The sequence below is a fragment of the Triturus cristatus genome, chromosome 5_2 (genome assembly GCF_964204655.1).
Source record: "Triturus cristatus chromosome 5_2, aTriCri1.1, whole genome shotgun sequence".
In the NCBI taxonomy this organism is placed as follows: Eukaryota; Metazoa; Chordata; class Amphibia; order Caudata; family Salamandridae; genus Triturus; species Triturus cristatus.
In genome coordinates this window covers 775,659,437-775,681,740 of record NC_140588.1, presented here as the reverse complement: position 1 = coordinate 775,681,740, position 22,304 = coordinate 775,659,437, and the positions used below count along the sequence as shown (strand labels likewise).

At 42.6% G+C, this 22,304-nt stretch overlaps 1 protein-coding gene across 3 annotated transcripts in view; it reads right to left on the bottom strand.

Annotated features, from left to right (window-relative positions):
* The window catches only part of DOCK11 (dedicator of cytokinesis 11), a 1,169,031-nt gene that overhangs the window by 373,250 nt on the left and 773,477 nt on the right, over positions 1-22,304 (bottom strand). For all 3 annotated transcript variants that reach the window (XM_085607886.1, XM_085607887.1, XM_085607888.1), the window contains 2 exons: positions 11,178-11,225; positions 9,766-9,908 (listed from right to left, as the gene is read on the bottom strand). In XM_085607886.1, coding sequence (XP_085464012.1) covers positions 9,766-9,908; positions 11,178-11,225 — 191 coding nt within the window. The remainder of the gene's footprint in view (positions 1-9,765; positions 9,909-11,177; positions 11,226-22,304) is intronic.

The following is a 22,304-nucleotide window of genomic DNA, read 5'->3' as shown; positions in this document are numbered from 1 at the left end:
ACAGATTAAAAACATGGACTTTGCATATTTGTATGTGGTATTGTTTCATGGCTGACAGTGATGCTCGAAGTGGATTTGTGTTTGCATAAAGGATATTTTAAAGGAGGAGTGTGCAAAGTCAATATCACATAAGGTCACATTATTCCCCTTCACGTAGTTTGCATTCCTACTCTTCCTTCCTCTACTCACCAGAATAATATTTGCGGTTGAACATTGCTTCCCTTCGCCCAGAAATAAGCTTTGGGTCATTTTTCAAGGGGATTGCGCCACCGGTAAATCACTTTTACTGACGTTCCAGTGATACAATGCACTAAACCATATATACAAAGTGGCGTTAAGCCACAAAAGGTGTCTGAACGTTGCTTTGTAAATTTGGTACTCTTTCATCCAGGTATCTGCATGAAAGGGGCATGTAAATAGGTGTTGCATCGGGCAATCCACCGCAACACCCCTTGCTTTTTGACGCTGCCCAAGATTTACAAGGATCTGTAAATCTGAGGCAGGTCCAAAAACTAACGCCATGCAAATGGAGGCCTAGACTGGTGCAACGAGGAGAAATAATTTTATTTCTCCACGTTTTTGATTTTTCTATGACTTCTGCAGAACACATAGAAGGAGCAAAATGCCATTAATGATTTTTTATGTGCAGGAAGGTGTCCCTTCCTGCACATAAACAATCATTAAATTATGACGATTTGCTACTTCTATGTGTGCTGCAGAATGCAGCTCACATAAAAGTAACAAATCTCCATTACTGATTGCTTATGTGTAGGATGGGACACCTTCCTGCACATAAACAATCATTCCCTGCAACACACTATGGCGCAAGGGTGTCTGTGTTGGTGATAGACAGCTATTTTTAGTACCCGCGCTAGGGAAAACACAGAAGTATGCCGTATTGTTGTAAATACGCCACATCCCAGCATTTTGGAAATGGCAAAGCGCTGGGCTGTGAAATGTGCTGCCATTTCCTTGTAAATATGCCCCTTTGTGCTCTAAACATGTCCGAAATAATACAATATATTTGCTCAGCTCGCTCCCTCATATCATGTTCCTCCACTGTCATGTTCTTGGGGCCTATGGATAACTGCAGGTACCTCACAAGGGTTAGCTCGAGTTTTCAGCGAAAGTGTATTCCTTGCGTAGCTTTTCCTCATGGGTAACAACACTTGTAAAGGAAAGGTACGACAAATTGCACACAAATACAAAATCGTTGAAATGGAGACTTGGAGACACTAGGATTATTGCGACAGTTCAGTTTAACACCCAAAAAAGCCTTCTGCACAAAAACAATCACTACTGGCATTTTCCTCTTTCAATGCGTGCTGTAGAATGCAGCATGCATTGAAAGAGGTAAAAACAAGGAGAAATGAAAACATTTCTCCTCGTTGCGCCTCTCTACGTCACCCCTAGGGTGGCGTCACATTCAGACGCATTTCCAGATTTAGGATTCCTCGTAAATCTGGAAATGTGTCTTGTTCCATGGGTGTTGCGTGGGAACACCCACAGCAATACCCATGGAGCGCCCCTTTTATGCAAAGTGCTGCGTGTAAAGGGGCCATATTTACAAGGACAGGATAAGCCACGCAGGGTGGCTTTTCCTGTCCTTGTAAATATGGAGCAGTAACATGCGCCACCATTACGTCACAAAAAGTGACAAACTGGTGGCGCAGGGGGCTTATAAATCTGCCCCTCAGTGTGATCTCCGGTCCATCATATCTCAGAGCTCAAGTCCACTGCTCCACGCTCCACTGTTCCTCTGCCACATGGACCCTTCCACTCTTACTCACACATGACATAATATAGCGGACAAAGCGCTCAAGCAAGTTGTTGTATCATATTGCAGAAGTCACGTTCAATACATTTGTGCATCACCAGTTAAACAAAGAGAGACACCAGAGCTGAGAACGCGGAACCAGTGGCCCGGCACCAGGATGCTAGGAGATCGTTGCTGCAGACTTAAGGGGCCGATCACTCCAGCCCACTCCCGTAGCCCGCATCCCGCAACCCCACCTGTCCCACCACACCACGCAGCTGCCCATTGGGATCCCAGGCTGTCTAGGAGGGCTCGAGAAATCCTAAAGTTCCCCGAGGTGAGTCACCCCAGCGAAGCGGTGCTGTGGTTGAAATTCAGAGCCGGAGCAGGACCGGGATAGGGTTAGACATGTTGCAGCGCAGTAGGTGCGGAAGCAAGAGGATTGATACCTGCTAGCACATAAGTGGCTGGTTTAGGAACTGGTGCAACTTGTGCTCCGGGCTTTGGTTTCTCTGCCTAACCCTGCCTAAAGCGCAGGGCTAACAAGTCATCAAGTGACTATAAAATGATCCAGCTAAGCTGCGAAAAATGGGAGAAAATCACATAATTAAGAGCATTGGGAATAGTGCCGGAAGAGTTGACTTTTTGGAAAATTTGGCAGAATTCAGGCTTCGATTAATTCACCCCCACGTTGTGCTCGTGCCCGCTCCAATGACAACAAGGACCAAAGGTGTGCGAAGGCGGCGACTGATGAAGAAGGCTAAAGGAGAGGCCAAAGTCCACTGCAAAATCTGATCCTCATTCCATAACTGGCGGTACTCCAAGCACTATAAAAGACAAACAAAAACAACAAGAGCACAAAGGTATATTAACAGCCCAGAAATATCTCCCCGTTATCCCCTATGAGAAGGGGTAAAGGCTTCTTGTGAAAGACACAGCCACTACAGGCAGGAATGGCATTTCACATAAAAAAAGCAACAAACTACTACTGCTTGCTTCTCGGGGGTAAATTTGAAGGCATTAGGCCGGCCAGTAGCAGGCAAGGGCAAAAAGTATCTTCGGAAGAGGTGCAACAACTAAGAAAATTAATAGTGGGCGCCACTCAGATAAACCGTTTAATGGCCCAACGACCTCCCAGATGTACCCGACATAGACTCTGATTAAGATTTAATATAGGGTAGATTAGATATATCTGAACAAGCACTGGGCTCTAGCTCAGTTAGAAGCCATCACACAAGTATAAGCAATTCAATGGATGATCCGGACCTATATAATGAGCTGAATTTATCACCACAATATCAGCAACCACAACTAAAGGGGATGGAGGGTTTTGATGGAGCAATATATAACAAACGTATCTCCGATGATGAACAAGCTTGCTGTGCAGGCAAACCCTAAATCAAGAAAAACATCCCTCTTGCTTATTTGGCACTCATTGCGATGAACGCTATAACCAATACGTTAACAAAAATCACTGAAGGGATGGCAAACAATATGAAAGATCTAAAAAAACATGCAAAAAATACTTCACACATTGCTCCCCTAACACTCCGGACAGAGGACATAATAGATTCCTTGCACCTGTTACCACACAGATTGATGTATTTATTTGAGGGGGGGCTTGACTGATCTAACTATGAAGCACTGGAGGGAGGACACCAACAACATGGTCCTTGCTCCCATAATAAAACAACTGCAGAGGAAACCGCATAGAGTCAGACAATGAAGGTTAGGGAGAAGCAATGAGATGTTCAACAAGCAATAGCCTAACCATGGATAGTTCAACGCGGGCTCTGGAAGTTGACTTCAAGAAGCTGCAGATGAGGTGCAGGAACATCAATCAAATGCAGATTAACACCTGGATGGCTTTCAACCATACATAAGCAAGTGGCGCTTAAAAAGGCTTTGCAAACTTCATAAGAAGGGGAATAATCTAGCAGCCGAAGTCACCCAAACAACACAAAAAAGATTAAGAACGCTTGCCATGTTCAATAACAATTCTAAACAAAGAAAAAAAAGCATGGGAGAAAATGATAAAATAGATTCTGCCACATTGAACAAACATATCACAGGTTCAGACCAGCCACAACATAGGAGTGACATATCATAAGAGAAAGAGACATTTTTCACAGCGGAAAATAATAAGGGCTCTGATTTAAGCTCCTCACGCGACAATGAAAAAAGGAACACAGTGAGCTGAGCACGTCAATCAACCAAGAAGGAAGGGTTCACCGGCTAAAAACATTGTGATGGAAAGAATGAAAATCAAAGAAGAACTTCCATTGATGGAAACTGTTCAGCCCCCTAGGAGGAGAAGAAGAGAATCAACATATTCTCTTGAATGTTTCTGGCTGGGTTCAAACTGGAATGGCATGGTGAGCAAAAAAACGATGGATTTAGGCCCAGATCTCTGTACTGGGGTGAATGTATGACATTGTTCTGCATTCTGTCCATCAATTGTTGTTTTTGCATGTTTCTGGGGGTATCACAGAAATTGTGAGATTGTTACACTCCCTTCAGGGACAGAAAGGTAGGGTGTTCGATCAGCAAAGTAAAGAAAAGATGGGTAGACTTGAAACTCACTCAACATCCACAAGGTGGAACTCAATTTGCACCTTAAAGAAACACAATTCTTCTGTGACTGGCCGTAGCAGGCATCAGGCGTTTCCATGGGGGGCTGGAAGGGTGAAGTGGTTGGAGGTTTTGTTACTGAGGGCATTTTTGTAGCAGTGCAACAGTTTTGAAAGCACCCGCTGCAGAATTTCTTGTAGATCCAGTAGTTTTCAGGCAACAAAAAACGTGTCAAGATAACTCTGGTGATTAATGTATCTGCTGGAGAGAGATTGGAGTTTTTTCTAGCAGCAGTTTTGATCATCTAAAGTAGGGCAGAGTGTTAATATGTCTGATGCAAAGGGCATGTACCATACAAATCACAGAACAGAATGTTATGTGCATAGCTTAGTCGTTTACCGCTTTTGGCTCAGAGACCCATTTGTTACTGTGCAGTTCATAAGTTACAATCATAATCTAGCACAGTGAGCTAAGAAGTGTCATCAAAGAGCTGCATGCAAACCACATGGAACAGGTTAGAATGTTATTTTGTTCTGAGTCTATCATTATCCTAATGTTGCTAAAAAGGGTTCGTTAGGGTACAAATCAATCATTATAATTTAAGCCAACCCCCAAACTACTGTGTTACGTTCTAAATCCTGAGTCTGTGCTTCTCCAGGCCAAGCACTCCTAAAAAATACCTACAAGAATGGATTACATGAATCCTACACCTTGCAGTACCCTTTGTCTTATGTAACATTTTCCATACACTAATTTACACCCATAAGATTCATTGTCCCTGAATTTGTGTGAGATGTAAAGTGCTCTGACATGCTACAATGGTATGAGAGGTTCTATAAAACAAATGAAATATTTGTGGGAGAGGGGCTACAGAGAGATGAGGGGTACTTTTGGGGGGTGATAGTGAGGAAATCATGAACGAGCTCCAACAAAGATTGTTGAACCCTGGTGCATCCTGGTAATCATTTACTATGCTTTAAAAGCTAACACAATTGAATGTATAAAGAAAAATGTGTTGTAAAATGCACTATTTTTGCCCAAATTGTCTTGGGATGAGACCCCCCCCCAAAACCCTTTTTGGAGAGGTCTGGCCCACTTGCTGCATTCACTATGCACTGTAGAGGTGCTGGTCTAACAAACGTTGCCAGGGCTGCATTGGTTTCCCAGTCCGGCCCTGCACACTGGTAGTTGAAGAGGCACTAGGGCATCGAAGTAATGGTACAAACAAAAAGCATGAGGCAGCTGGATTACCCAATTTGTCTATCGATTTTCATCCATTGTACGTATCTGAAGGACCATTTGATATCTTAAATCGACACAACATGTTAAGAATATTACATCATTGTAGTGAACTGGAAAATATACATTCAGGCGATCTTCTAAGTGTTGAGTACAAATGGGACAGGACAACTAAAAAGGACTATACCAGAACAAACTGGTCCACAGAAGAGCCATACAAAAAATCCTAAGTAAAGGTACAAAGTTGGCGGTTTGGGAGATAATCATGAAGCCGGCAGTATCAATAAAATATTCACATTTCCTAAAAAAATACTTTAACTTAACAAAAGGGGCAGATAAGACAGACAGCACTGACACACAAGGCAGCTTTCAAGGGCCAGTTGCAGCCTCCACAAATGAAATCGACAGCCTGATGATAACCATTGCTGAGAACCATCAAAACATACGACAGGTCAAATTTCCAGGCAATCTGAACATTGAAGTTCAACAAATGTCATATTGTCCTGATGAGGAAGCATGTCTAAAGACCCCCAGAGGAGCCTCCCCGGACGTCTGCTCCTGGAACATTGCAGGTTTGATCGACAGCTTAGTGAGAAAAGAAAGGCAACTTGAACCCTTTTCTTAACGGCTAATCAAATTATTTATCTACAGGAAACCTGGACATTTTCAGAGACGACGATGCAAAACTATATCAATATAGATGTGCCACCTACAAAAGGTGTTATGGGGAGGACAAGTGAAGCACTCTCAATATTTTTAAAAGTAGAAGCAGGAATATATAGCTACCAAGTTATTGCAAATACAAGGAACTTATTGGCTGTCAGGGTTGCATATAACACTTGTGTGCCGATATGAATGATCAACCTCTACATTCCTCCCTTTCAATAACGAGAGGAATGATCTAAATGCACTGCTAAAACAAGTGGAAATTGTGATTGATTCAAATTAAAATGTCATGGTGTTATTAATGGGTGACTGTAATAACTCATTATTACACCAAGAAGAGGATTCAGCAGATGATCCTACCCCTGATCATTTTTTTAAAGTTCCAGCTGTGGTTTTCAGCAAGAGCAAAAAGAAATGTTCAGCAAATCTAATTTGTGTCACCTTATCTGATATGGGGCTGCATCACTTGAATGGGAGATACGTCAAGGACCAACCTACCCAAGTGACCTTCAGTATGAGGGGGTTGAAGTCAATTATTGACTATACATTTACATCTTTAGCTGATTTTCAGAAAAGCAAAGATTTTTACATAATATCGAGACCTGAAAGCGACCATAATTTACAGATTATAACACAAAAATACATCGAATAGTACACCCGGGATAAAAAAATTGTGGGCCAGCTAACAGTAGCAAATGATGGGAAAAAGAATGACATGGTCCTGTTCCTTGAATAACCATCTATAAGAGATATGGAGTCAACCTTTTTATTTGGACTCAATGAAAGAAGCAGAAGTGATGGCAGACATGCAGGTACCTGACATTCAAAAGTGTACTACTCTTTTGAGAGACTTATTTGACTTTCTAGCATCAAAACTTAAAAATCACTCTACCCTAAAGAATCAGCTAAAGCTCTTCCAGGCAAAAATGCTCCAAGTCAAAAAACTACAAGAAGACAACTAAAATGCCTGCACAAGATGGCCGCCAACCCAGATAAATCCCAAGCCATAAAACAAGTGAAAAACTGCAGAAAACAGACATCTATAACATCAGGAGAAAACATCAAGATCAACTATGGATTGACTGCTAAATGCAATACATACCAAAAATGTGAGGACATTCTGGGGACAAGTAGGGCAGGGAACTAAAGTGATCAGAGACTACCATATTCTATACAAGGTCTCGAAAAAACATCTAGCAACGCTTTATGTAGGTCCATAACAGGAGAGGGTGAGTCGGCTACAGCATTTCATCTGAGGAGACCAAACAACTTATGAGCGATTGCAACAACTTGGGAGCTCCAGGCCATAATGGTCTCTCTAGGTCACTGATGAAGCGAGATTCTGCAGCTGGGTGTTCGCTGGTGGCAACTATAATTAACTCCGTGTTAAACGCAGAGCAAGTTCCACCATCCTGGAAGGGCTCGATTATTCAACTAATTTACTAGCGAGGCCCTCGACATTCACCACAGACTTACAGGCTGATAGCTCTGCTTAACGGGGTGGGGAAAATCTTCGCTAAGCATCAATGAACGTTTCTATAAAAACGGGCAGTTGCAAACAGAAGACTAACATTCCACCAATCCGGCTTCCGAAGAAACTGCTCTACCAATGACAACATCCCAACACCTTCCATTCTTGCCCAGAGAGCAGTAAGAGGTAAAGGAAAAAACCTATTTGCATACTTCATCAAATTTTCAACTGCTTTCCATAGAGTAAACAGAGGCAAAACATGGACTAAACTAGACTCGTGAGGGTTTGAGAAAGGACTGTTTAAACTTATAATAGATCTGCATAGTGACACATGGAGGAGAGCGAAAATCTCTTACGGTAGAGGTATGTCTAGAATCCACGCTTATACGTGCTGAACCAAAGCTGTATCCTAGCCCCTCTGCTGTTTAATTGATATATTTCAGACCTTACTGAGGTGCTGCAGGAAGTTGAGGGGGATTTTCCCAAACTAGCTAATACTAACAATAGGATACCTGGCCTATGCAGACAACATAGTTATGTTATCAACCACACAGATCGGACTCCAAAATCAGCTGTGCAGACTACATGCATATGACTTAGATAATGACCTAAAGATTAATATCAACAAAACAAAAGTCATGTCTTTTGGCAGCAAAAAAAAAAAACATTTGACTACTTACTCACACCTTGGGATGAGAATAATTGTGTCAATTACTGTATAGACAGTAAGTGGGCGACTAATAACACTATAAGATTTTTATCAACAAAGAACTGTCTAAATTATATAGCGACGCTTCAATGGCAGAATCTCATGGTAAGGACCTCCTGACTAAGTATAACTTGCTATCTATAAACAAATTGTACAAAGTGACTTAGACCACACAGGAGCTACTGCTAAAACAAGAAATTAAAACGACCAGTTGCCTCTTACACAACGAGAGAGCATCATTATACAAAAACACTATGGGCCTCACTCATTACGATGCGGTTCGGACTGGTCGGAGGCAGCAGTCTGAAGGACCGACTGACAATCTGTCGAAAGGCCTCATAATCCCTAAAGGATGGCGTTTCTGCCATCGGGACTACGATGTCAGTTTCCGACAGCCTTTCCATGTCGGCCTATCCAAAATGGAAAGTCTGTCGGAAAGTGAAATTGGGGGCCACCTCTTCCCCCTGGACCTCTGCATCTGGGCCAGTGGGGGCACCAATGGGAGGTTGTACTGCGGGCGGTTTCAGCCTACCGCACAAGCTCCCATTGAAAAATGGAAGTTTGCGACCACACCATGTGCGGTTGCATTTAAGTAATGAGGTCAGAACCGCTGACCTGAGGTCAGTTGATTCCCAATCCGCAACGGTGTCGATCAGAGTCAACTCCGACCATCATCGTAATAAGGGCCTATGCATACCTTGGAGTTTTATTCAATTCAAAGGCAACCATATTTAGATTTCAACTTGAATACGAAGGTTATCTCTCCTTTTTTATGCCTCAGGCTCTTATTACCTACAGTTTTACCAGTTTGAAGGTTGATGGAAACACCCTACACGAACAAACAGATGTGCTGCATTTGCAACAAAGAGAAGGAAACACTGGAGCACATAATTTGTTTATGTCCAGAATTAATAGACATTATCAAGAAGCTGCTGAAACATTCTTTTAACAAAGACGGGACAAGAAAAATAAGTGAGGCTATTTTATCCTGTTTAGGGGCTGCACACCAAAGCAAGTGGGGCAGTTCACCACATCTTTATCATAAGCAATCAGACGATGGGAAGATAAACCTGCGGACTTTTTGCATGAAAGGAATGATTTTAAATGTTTTTCTCTAACCAGTTTTAAACCTGAAGTGGGTGGTGGTTTGTAATCTTAGGTTTTTAATGACATCACATATTGTATGTGTTTTTAAATTATTGAAGAAATAAAAATATTATCATCATGATTATCATCATCAGTTAAACAAAGACTAGAAAAAGAAATTCTACATATCACACAGTGAGAACCATAACATTTGTGAACACTTTGTAAAAAGCCTATATTACAACTTCACAGTTTGCTCATACTCACTGTGGTTAAGTGTAAAAGAGCTCTCCAGACTGTTAAGATGCTGGAGCCGGGCTTGGAAAATTCCCGCTCTAGTGCGAACAGCAGGCATTGTCTGGGATTTCTTGTCAGTCCCAGAATACCTTGATGACCAGGCATCATGAACCCTATAAAAAAGAAAATGTTGGCTTATGGCTTTAATGAGTAGTTTATAGCTTAATCTTACACAGTGAGGTTTCTTGTTTCCGGACTGACAATACATGTTTGGCTTGTATCGTGGGATTTGAGTCAGTATGCTTGAACTAGAAATGTCCAGGAACTTCCTATATCCATGGGTCTGAACTGTGTTTGTGAACAGTAGGTGCAGAGATAGGGAAAACAATAGATTTTACACCTTTGTGAATACCACAAAGTCATAATTTACCGTTTACATTGCCTATCTCTGGCCACTCGTCTTGCACTGCCCACAGAATACCCTTTTATGCTAATAATATGGAAATGGTGTATGTATAGTGCATGAATGTTTGAACAACATAGGTGCACAAACACATGTATGGAGGTACAGCCCACCTTTGTGAACCATCTGTAGCAATCAAAAGCATAGTCATGCCTTTTTCTAGGAGTAAGGCATTTAGGCTCAAGGAAAAGACTTTATAAAACAGCCTCTTTATTTACATTTCCACATACTGTTGATAGGAGCTGGCACATCAATAAGTACAACGTCATTAAATGGCGACGTATCACCACTTGCCTCAGTAATAATATAATTTGGCATTTTTCGTTGCTGATTTTATTAATACAAATACATATCTTCATTAAACAGGTTATAACAAAAACAAGTGTATCATACTATTTCAAAAAACACCAGCCTGGATTGTTTAAAACATATGATTCAGTAAATAGTCACTATATGTATGTAAATACAGTGGACATAAAGCACCTAATGGGAAATAAAGAAAATATCAGAGTCCTGGCTAAACCCTCTGACCACAGAAAGCTTAGTGTTCACAAACTATTGGGAATCAGGCACAGACACTATTTGTCTAATAGGTGTCCATGATGATTCAGCTACAGTGAATCAAAAAAAAGTTAAAACGAAAGGGAGCCTAAACTAATGCAACCAACAGGCCTGAGAGAATATTTACATCATAGTAGCCTATAGGAAAGATTAACGTAAGAGGAACACCTATGATTTTATCAAAAGCAAAAATGCATTTGAAACAGTAATGATATTAGTAAACTTTTTTTCCTGTGTTACAGCAATGATTGACACAATTAGGAAAGAAAAACAACATTAATTTATGCAGAAACAAAAATAAATCGAAAGGTCAGGTCAGTTTGCCCTCAACAATGATTTAATAATAAAGTATGAATAATGCAGAATTTACATATGAAACACATTGAAATAAATGTATGCAAAAATACTTGTACAATACCTTGCAATGTTTCGTTTCCCAAGATATCTGAAGTGAAATAAGCATACCCTAAAAATATGAAAGTAACACAAAATGCAGTGAATCGCACATTCCTTCACATGAATTTAATATTTTGAAATGTATTAGCTGGACAGGGTGAACAGACGAGGCATCCTAGCAGAGGTAACAAATGCTTTTTGTCTTCAGAAGGGCTGCACTGACATTTGACAACAGTGAGGAAAGGAAACCTACAGAACCCCATTCTTGGACCCGCACTGCTAATTCCAACTTTTATATTCTATGAGAAGTAATGTACTTATTAACTAGGAAAACAGCCAATACGTTCAAATACCGCCCGCACTCTCCACAGTACACAAAAAATGTTATTACAAAAAAAAATTTAAACTGGAAAAATGTACACTTTAGGATACATTCCATACAGAAAATGTAAAAACTATGTAGATTAACAAACAATATTCATGTAGTAATTTTCTATTACCTAAGCGGCTAGATTTTCTTTTTTTCATCCCCACTGACCAATTTTTCAGAAGGTTCAAGTTGTTTTTTGGGGGATTGTTGGGTCAGTCTCCGCATTCCAGACAATGGGCAAAGGGCCAATGAATTGGGAATCTTGACCACTCTTTTCCAGAATGTTGAACCAAAAAACAATCTTTCTGTTTCCGGCTACAATCTTCTACTCTGCTTCGCAAATCACCTACTATTGTATATGTTTTGATTTTCCTCCTTCCTCTCTGTCAATTACCATCAACCAACCTTGACTACTTTATTACCACAAAACCAGAGTAAATGTCATCTCTAGTTTTCTACGTTTTCATGAAATGAAAGGAGATATTCCAGAAACACTAATGTCAGCAGTGCAATACGCTCAAACAGCTTAACGTAAACCATGTTTCTCAGACATCCCATTCATTCTAGCCAGTAGTAAACTCTTTTACTGTTCAATATATCCTCCTCACCAATCCATCAGCCCAGGAGCTGTACAGCGTTATTTTTTCTATTAGAAAATTACTATTTCTTTCAGAAATTAATTGCAACCAATTGTCTGTACTCAACATGTAAGGCATGCCTTCTTCCAAAAACGCCTTTAGCAAAAAAAGAAAAAAACCTCTTGTTGAGATTATGGACCCAATATGCAAACTCTTTTACAATAGCAAATCCTGTGATTCACAAAGTGAAAGTCTATGCAACTGCAAAGGAGTGTTGTGTAATGTATCAAAGTTACTCTGAGAGTTGGAAAATTGTTTCTGACTCCCAAAGTAACTTTTGCACCCCCTTACATGTCCTGGTAGTGAAACACTCTTAAATTTGTTTTCCACTACTACAAGGTCTACCTCTCTTAAAGAATAACATTGGATTTTATGAGTGATAACTTTCAATAGGGAGCAGGTGGGAAGGTCGAGTTTGGTGTCTAAAGAATTGCAATTTAAACACATCTTTAATGGTAAAGTTGGATTTTAAGTCAGAATTCTGAAAAACCTACTTTTAGAAAGTTGGCTCTTTTTTGTCTGAACTATTTGGTGCCATCAGCCTGTGTAAGGGGTCACATGACTAGGTGTACCTGACATATGGTGTTTGTGTATTACTCCCAGGCAGTGAGACAAAAGGCAGGGTGAGCCATCCCTGATTTGAAAAGGGGGAGCGGTTTCCTTCCACACTTGCGCATCACAAAGACTTTGCCTGAGCACACTCACAAAGGGTACTTGTTAGACCCGGTATCCGTGGTTGGCTGAGGTAGTTACCTTAGGCAAATAGGGGCCTGCGTTTCCACGTCAGGGAAAGGAAGGACACCTTCTGAGATAGTCCCCGCTTACCCTCTTGGTAGCTTGGCACGAGCAGCCAGGCTTATCTTCAAGGCAAAGGTGTCAGTACTTGCAACCACGCTCACAGCAACCCAATGATGACACCACAAATAGACTCCACACGAGTTTTATAAAAACAAGTATACATTTTATATAAAAAGATATACGATAAGACCACACAATATTAATCCAACATATGCGTATCTGTAATATTCCTCCGGGCCAGTTGTTAGGCCAGCCAGCCCTTGTAAGTTCTGGCGATATTAATGAGCACTTCTAAACGTTCCACTGTGGTCCTAATACAATGTTATGCAGTTCGTAATGCTAGAATCAGGCACCTTGCAATGGAAAAGTAATGCATGCGTAACGTAACAATCAGGCACTTTGCAATGTAAAAGTGATGCAATGTGTAACGTAACAATCAGGCACTTTGCAATGTAAAAAGAAGGCAATACATAACGCAACAACCAGGTACATCATGCTGCAGAAATAATGCAATGCGTAATACACTAATCAGGTAGTTCGTTATGCAGAAACAAGGCAATGCGTCATACAACAATCAGGTAGTATGTTATGCAGAAATAATGCCATGTGTAATACACTAATTAGGAAGTTTGTTATGCAGGAATAATGCAATGCGTAATACACTAATCAGGTAGTTAGTTATGCAGAAACAATGCAATGTGTAATACGACAATCAGGTACTCCGTTATGCAGAAATAAAGGAATGCGTAATACACTCCAGCACCAATCACAGTGCCTCTGATGGTCTCTCCGCCACTCGTGCTAACTCGCAGTCAGCCTCTGTCAACAGTTGCCCCCAACATGGGTATGGTGTAACAAAAAGTGCAGCTCTGCGCTCCGGCCTTGGTATTGCCACTGCCTTGGCAATACGGGCCACGATACGAGCCGAAGTAGAGGCTCGCGCTGCCGGAATGAGAGAGAGGCCGAGAGCGTCTCTCTCCAAGCCTGCACCCCGCCCCAGGAGTCGACACACATTACCTGGGGGGTGCGAACTCACTCTCCTCTCCTCTTCCAGCGACTTGGGCCTCCGATGCAATCTTTGGTGAATTGGCAACGGCGGCCTCGGGCCGGCGGCTCAGCTCCTCCGAGGATGCCGGTCCGAGACGCTGACACTACGAAGATCTCAGGCTGCCACAGGGCACATGCACACAGCCTCGCTGAGACTCACTTTAACTTCGGGTGCATGATCAGTGGGCACTCCTCCCATAGATCTCAGGCTGCACGAAACACAAGCACACAGCGTCGCTGAGACTCACTTTAACTCCGGGTGCACGATAACAAGGCAATCCTCATGAAGGTGTCAGGCTGCACAGAGCACATGCACACAGCGTCGCTGAGACTCACTTGGATTCCGGGTGCACGTTAACAAGGCAATCCTCACGAAGGTCCCAGGCTGCACAAAGCACATGCACACAGCGTCGCTGAGACTCACTTGGATTCCGGTGCACACGATCACAGGACGATCCTCACGAAGGGCTCAGGCTGCAAAAAGCACACACACACACACACAGTGTCTCTGAGACTCGCTTCGACTCCAGGTGCCCACAATCACAGGGCATTCCTTACGATTGTCTCAGACTGCAAAGAGCACATGTACACAGCGTCGCTGAGACTCTCCTGGAAACTTTTGTGTTCCTGAGTTTCCGCAACAGGGAGCCAGCTCACCTCTTGCCCTTGGGAATAAGTTACTTTAGGAGACAGCACAGCAAGGTCCTTTCAAGCAGGGGGACACAGCACACAGCAAAGTCCCTTCAGCCGTTCCTTGGTTAAAACAGCAAACTGCAGGCCAGCACCAGAACACCCAGCGAGGGTCAGTCCTTTCCTTCAGTCTCTTCAGTTGTTTCTTCCTTGGCAATGGTTTCTCTTGACCACTAAGTAGCTCCAGTCTTGTTCAATCTTGATCAAGCCATTCTCCAAAGTTCAGGGGCTTCAGCTCTCATAGTTATACCCCTAAATGGCTTTGAAAGTCTTTGTGTTCAGGGAGGCACCGACCCCTGTTCAAACCAGTTCTGGGTGCCTCCCTGCCAGTGACACCTTCTTCCTTTGATTTGTGGGGGTCTGGATTCTCAATCACTAAGCAGGAGATGGGACAATTGTTTTATGGCAGCAACCCAGGCCTCTTCACCTCTAAGGGCTACTCCTTCCCATACACTCCAGATGCAGGCCAGCCTGTTGCTGTCTCACCTCCTCCCCTGGGTCAAGACATTCCCCAGATCCTACCACTTTCAAATCCAGACAGTCAATCCACAACCAGGCAGAGACACACGGAAATGTTTAGAGCACAAAACCCCAGCCACTTCTAAAAGAGTGGCTTCTAAACAAATAATGCAAAAACCACCTTCAGAAAAAGATGTGTTATTACATTGTGAGTTCTGGCAAACTAAACTTCACCTCTCCATCTTAAGCCTTTGGGAAGATAGGCTGGAAAACATATTACACAGCCTCCCCATTATGTCCTATGGGCAAGATACGCTTTCCACAGTGAAAAATGAAATGGAGATTATTTCACTGTCAGGACATGGTACTCACATTAGTACATGTCCTACCTTTCACATGCACTGCACCCTGCCCAGGGGATACCTTGGACCTACCATAAGGGTGTCTGATGTGCATAGAAAGTGAAGGGTAAGGCCTGCAAGTGAGTGCACTTGTCAAACAACATGGCAGTTTAACAAACTGTGCACAGGCACTGCAATGGCAGGACTGAGTTCCCTCTTTAAGGTTACTTGCGTGGGTGGCACAATTAGCGCTGCAGGCCCACTAGTAGCATTTGCATTACCAGCCCTAGCACACAAAGTGCACTTTACTAGGGACTTTACTAGTAAGGCAAACATACCAATCATGGACAACCAATTAGAATTACACTTTACATAGGGAGCACTTGCACTTTGACACTGATCACCAGTGGCAAAGTGCCTAAAGCATCTAAGTTGGCAACACTATGTCAGAAAAACAGTCTACAGTTCTAAAGTAGTATTTTGTGCCCCCGATAAGCTGGGGCCAGGGCAAGGTGGCAGGAAATACCAGATGCCTCTGTAGGCAGAGGACTCTAGAAACTTCTCCCACATCAAAGCAGGTATCAGGTATAAATAGTGGACCCTCAGACCCAACTCATCAGCACACATCTGGATCTGTGGAAGGCTCAATAGACGGACTGCTGTGCTGCTCTTCTGCAAGAAGGATTACTTCTCTACTGACCTACTGCCTATGTGAGAAGGACTGGACCTGCATCTAGAACCTAAGAACAAGACTACAACTACAAGGGCTAGTTGGCTGGCCTCCTGACCAGAGCCTAAGGGACAGAAAAGGCTCCACCTATCCTGAACCCTGTACCTAGACTCTGACTGAAGTGGTGCCAGTCTTGCACTCTTGGAAGTGGGCATGAAGGTGCTATGCCAGCCCAATTGAGGTCCTACCTGAATTGATGCAGCTCAACGCATTGCCTTGCAGCTTTACATCGAAAGTGCCTCTATGTGACGCATCCTCAATGGAGGACCTCACAGCTCCTCTGAATTGCTGCTGTGTGATGCTTCCTTTATGCAGGACCTCACATCAAAGCCCCTCCACCCCTCAAAACTGCCATTGTGAGACGTATGCTCAACGCATGACATCATACCGTATTGCTGCCCCACAGCTCCTCGGAACCACCACTGCGCAACGCATCATTGACACAGGATTTCACATCGTAGCCAGCCAGCTCCTCAGAACCACCACAGCACAATGCATCCTCAACAAGGAACATCACAATGCTCAGCAACCAGAATTTAGGGTACTTTGCTCAGCGGGCCAACCTTTGTCCCTGTATCCAGCCCGCACTCTATCGCAGTCGGCCTGAACTTGTGACTTTTTCTCAGTCCAGCGTGGCCGGATAACCACAGTTGGCACTTTGGGCTTTCAGGCACTATTTCTATTTAAATCTTTAAAATTGCATATATCCAGTTCTACTGATTGGATTTTTGTCATGTTGGTGTTTAAGCAAAGTATAATATTTTTTTCTAAATTCATGTAAGATTTTTCTTGTGTTGTATTTTCACATTATTACTGTTTGATGTGCTGCATAAATACTGTACACGTTACCTCTAAGTTAAGCCTGACTGATTTGGTGCCAAGCTACCAGAGGGTTAAGCACAGGTTAATTTGGGGTTTGCTTTTGTTTCACCCTGACGAGGATTGTGGTTGCTTCTTAAGTAGGGCTTCACCCCCCTCGACCCACAGCCCAATTTTCTACATGATGCATATGGGTAACTTTAAATAATGAGATCACTCTACACAGAAAAACAGCTTCATTGTGTCCAGATTGAATACATCTTCACTAATGTATCTGTTTCTGATTTTAAAGGGTTTAGAGCAGTACTTCATTTGAGCTGGTGGTTTCCGGTACTCAGCACCAGCACTTAGTTGTCAGCACCAGGACTTATGACAGCCAGCAACATGGTGGCACTGTTTGTCCAATTTTATGATAAACACAACAGTTGTTTAATAATTCTATATATATTAGAAATGATTAATACCTGCCACCCAAAGCTATAACATTAGCTTGTTTGGCAGGTATTTGTCATTTTTAATGTATAAAAAGTCTGAATTATCATTAGTAACGCTGACAGAGGCAATGGGTGGGTCAAGCTGCAGTGATCTCCTAAAAACTAAGAACTGGTTTAGAGTAAATACCATACTGTAAAATATAGGACTTCCACCCCCCTTCTCAGTGGCCTTAGGTGGGTTTGGAAGATGCTGACTAGCAGATCTTTCCCTGAATGGAGCTGTGACAGGACCATCGCATGGGGGACCATTCTGAAGTCCTCTTGAAGGATGAAATACTTAATTTTGATGATCAGAGATAGCTAGAGCCATGAAGTTTTAGTCCTGTGTGCCATGTGAGTATTGAAGTTGAAGGTGGCAGTGAAGTAAAATCCTAGAGAATTGGTGCTGTTCAAACCATCCTTACTGGTACCCTGAAACAAAATATATAACAACACTTTAGTGCAGTATCAAGTTTGCTACTGTATGTAGTGTAGTGCTGAGCCAATTATTTGAATCGTAAGCCCGATATAGGATCTGTTCATGGATTGGGTCTTATTTTTGTACTGACTGCCACATGTAGCAATCCTAAAGAAAGGGTGAAACTGTGGTGCAGCTTTTCTAATTAACAGTATCAAAACAATAGCATATTCAAACTGGGTTGGAAGGTAACAGCAAGAATGAGAAGAGATATGGAAAAAGAGGCATATGCTCAATGTAATGTTTCGTGCTTTGGGCGACCTCTGGAGCTTGTGATGTCCATGCACTTCAAACAGGAGGTCAGCCAACTGACTGTTGGAGTCACTCAGGTTAGCCTGTTATCAAGGTAAGCAGGTCCATTCTTCCTTCTCAGACTACAAGGCAGTCCTCAAGCACCAGGGCAGCCCTTCTTCTGTAATGTCCACAGGTCCAGGAGTGTTCTGGTGAATATGATATTTATACATAGTGCCAGTCTTTCTGTAAGAAGAGACAGCCTGCCCAACTCCACATCTGGTTCTGGACATTCGTCCCTGCCCTGTCAAGGCTCCAAGACGTCTGGGGTGACATAAGGCTGGAGTAAGGTTCCTTTGTGTGTGCTGGAAGCAAGCTCTTTGAATTGCAAGTGGGGCAGGGCACAGCTCTGCATCCCAGCCATCCTAGTAGGATCACCCATCCTGCCCACAGCTATTTCCCTTGATGTCACTGTCTGGGAGGAATACACAAACCCCAGCAGCAGAGCTATTCATGGTAATGTGTCCACCAACATTGGCAAAGGCACAAATGGTTAGGACAAGAAAATTAAAACCTTCCAAAAGTGGCATTTTTAAAATTGTGATTTGAAATGCAACTTTACCATTAAAGGGGATTTCAAATTACAATTAATTTGAGTATAAGCACCAAATTTCTATTGGCAGCCAATCCAAAGTTGTCACTTATCAAATGTAAAGCCTAACCCAGCGTAGGTCTATGGGAGAGATGGGCCTTGCAGCAGTGAAAAACGACTTGAGGAGTTTTTCCCTTTCAAGATATGTAAAACGTAAGTACACGTCCTACTTTTTAAATACAATGTACCCTGCCCTATGAGCCTTTAAGGCCTTCCTTAGGGGTGACATATTTATTAAAAAGGAAGGGCGAAGCTTGGCAAAAGGTTAATTTTGCCAGGTCAAAATGGCAGTGTTAGACCTGGCATCCTTGCCATGGTTTCCCTCTACCTTTTTGCTTCCAGATGTCCCATTTTGGCTGACTTAATTTTTGCTGGGCTTAGGACTCTGCTCACTTTACCATTGCTATCCAGTCAGTGCTATAAACTCTCTGCTGAAAACATGGTAACATCAGCTTATACCCAATTAGCATACTTATTTTACTTATAAGTTCCTAGTAAAGGGGCACTACATGTGCCCAGGGCCTGTAAGTTATTTGCTACTTGTGGGCCTGCAGTACTGATTGAGCCACCCACTTACGTAGCCCTTCAAACACGTCCCATGCCTGTTATTACAGACCCTGTGTGTGCAGTTTTAAACTGTCAATTCAGTGTGGCGAAATAAACCTTTGCCAGGCACAATCCTTCCTTTTAAATACATATAAGTCACCTCTAGGGTTGGCACTATACAGCCCCAAAGGCAGGGTGCAGTGTATTTGAAAAGGTGGAAAAGTACTTTGAAGTTTTACATGCTCTAGTAGTGAAAAACACATACATTTGTAGTTCAGTACAGCAAGGCCTATTTCTCCTCCAGAATAACATTGGAGATGCCCTATTATATTTTATACGTGTAACTTCCAAATTGGAAGAGATAACTGGTTCATGTTTGGTGTCCCTAGAATCCTAATTTAAAACCCTAATTTATGGTGAAGTCGAATTTTAAATTACAAGTCTGAAAATGCCACTTTTAGAAAGTTAGCATTTTCTTGCCTTAGCTATTTGGTGCCTGCAGCCTCTCTCTTGCCACACGACTGGGTGTAGTTGGAAGATGGGCTCTGAGTATTCCTCCTAAACAGCCACACACAATTGGAGCTTCGGTGTGACTATATGGGCCATCACTGGCAGGATGGGAGGGAGGAGCTGGGCCCACTCTCACTTACACCTGAATAGGCTGTGTCCTGTCCCCACACAAAGGGCTACATACCCCTTGTAGTTAGTCTGGAGTCAGGGGAGGGAAGGCAGGGCATGTGTGCACTACATAGGCATGCGTTTAGAAGCTTCTTCCTACTTTAAAGGCACAACGTTGTATAAAATAAGGACCTCACACACCATCACTTCAGTACACTTCTGCACCTGTGGATACTCTGCCAGTAGGAAGGATCACCATGCTGTTGAACTGTTGCTCTATAAGGAACTGCTGCCCTAATGTGTTGACCTGCTGCTTGCTGCCCTCTTGCCTGGGCAAGAAGAACAGGACCTGCAACTCCATCTTGAACCCAGGACCTCAGAGTAACTCAAAGGGCTATTTTGCTGGCCTCCTCATTTGAGACTCAGGTACATAACAGGCTCCCCAACAGCTCCTGGACCCGTTTTCAGTGAGTTCCTGACCCCCAAGTGGTGCCTCTCAGGTCCTGGATACTTGGTGCGGCTATCAAGCTCTTGAAATCAAGCTTTTGGCCTCTTCACGGCCACAAACAGGCCCGTTAACACAGAACCACACCGCTCGCACCAAAAATCAGTGTGATCCGCCTCTAGCCTGTCTCTTCACACTGCAACCTGCACAGTCAGTGGGGGACTGCCAAGGTAAAGCTCCAGTACACCCATTTGCAACACCTGACCTGCTCTATCGCACCATGCTTACTGCTGCCTGCGATGGTCTCCTTGCTCCTCGCAACCCTTCCCAATGCAAACGGGACTCTTGTACAAAACTTGAGAAGGTAAATCTTCAGCAGGACAAATCCAGGCCGGTATCTGTGCCGTGGTCCATCGCGGTTGACCTGAACTTTTGAGTATTCCTCCTAAACAGCCAGACACATTTGGAGTTGGACGCTGCACTTCGAACCAGTCCAGCGTGACCAGATAGCATGATTGGTGTTTTATGCCTTTAGGTGCTATATTGCAGTTTATTCTTTAAAAACTCATAACTCCAGTTCTACTGATTAGGTTTTTGTCATTTTGGTCTTGTTTTATTTATTAAATCAAACCCTATATTCTTAAACTACATTGGGATCTTTTGTGTGGTGTTTTCACTGTTTTACTGTTTGAAGTGTTGAAAAAATAATTTACACATTGCCTCTAAGTTAAGCCTGACTGCTTTGTGCCAAGCTACCAGGGGTTGAGCACAGCTTAATTTCGGGTTTGCTTGTGCCATACCCTGACTACAATTGTGGTTGATGCTTAACCCGGGCTCACAACCCAGTTACAGTAGTTTTAACTGAAAACATGCCTATGTATTATACAGTTTTGGCATCCAAAACATGAACAAGTTTGCCTGGGGAATTAGTGGTTTGAAGGTGTAGTAGCCAAGTGAATGGCATCTGCAAAGAACAATTGGGATAGATGAAAAAACACACACAAGATAATTCGTTTTAGATTTATTGTCTTACAATACATGAGAGACTGCAATTCCTGTGTAAAAGTCGGTCACTAATTTCCTTACTGCAGATCACTTGTGATGTCTCTAATCACTTGTAAGAAATAAATGACGTAGCTTGTCAACTGCAATAAGCTATGACAGCTGACTTTTGATGTCAGCATGCCTACTGACAGGGCCAGCAGCCAGAGTGATTGACAGGTCATGAAGCATAATCACAGCTACAGTAAAACAAGAAAAGCAGACTTTTCATTCTTATGAGATGTTTTTCTAAAACAATATTCAGTAGATATGTATGGCAATACATTTATTTTTTGCACGGTCGATGTCATTACAGGAATAATAGAATATATCTGCCTTTTTCTAACATTCTCAGCACTTTTTAATCTGACTTACATTAAACAGATTCTAATATATTTTCACAACAAATCACTAACTGCTTTTTGATGTGTGAATTTCACACTAGATTCCTCTTTTATTCTTCACGTCTGCAGCCATACTACCACTCTCATATGAAAAAGCAAGATACCAAAGATTGAAGTGGTTCATGGGAAGGGTGATAGTGTGAATATGTGTTATAAAAAATAAAATACCCCATGCAGTACGTTATGAGGATATTGCAAACAAAAAACTCAGCAGAAGTTTCGACCTCCTGGGCTTGCTTTTAGCTAGTGGCATATTATTGTTAAATGAATAAGCCCCAATAAAATTGATAATCAAAACAAAAATGAATAAGCCCACTGCCGCCTGCTTGTGCGGACTGGCACCGAAATGTCTCTGAATGGGCGGCAGGT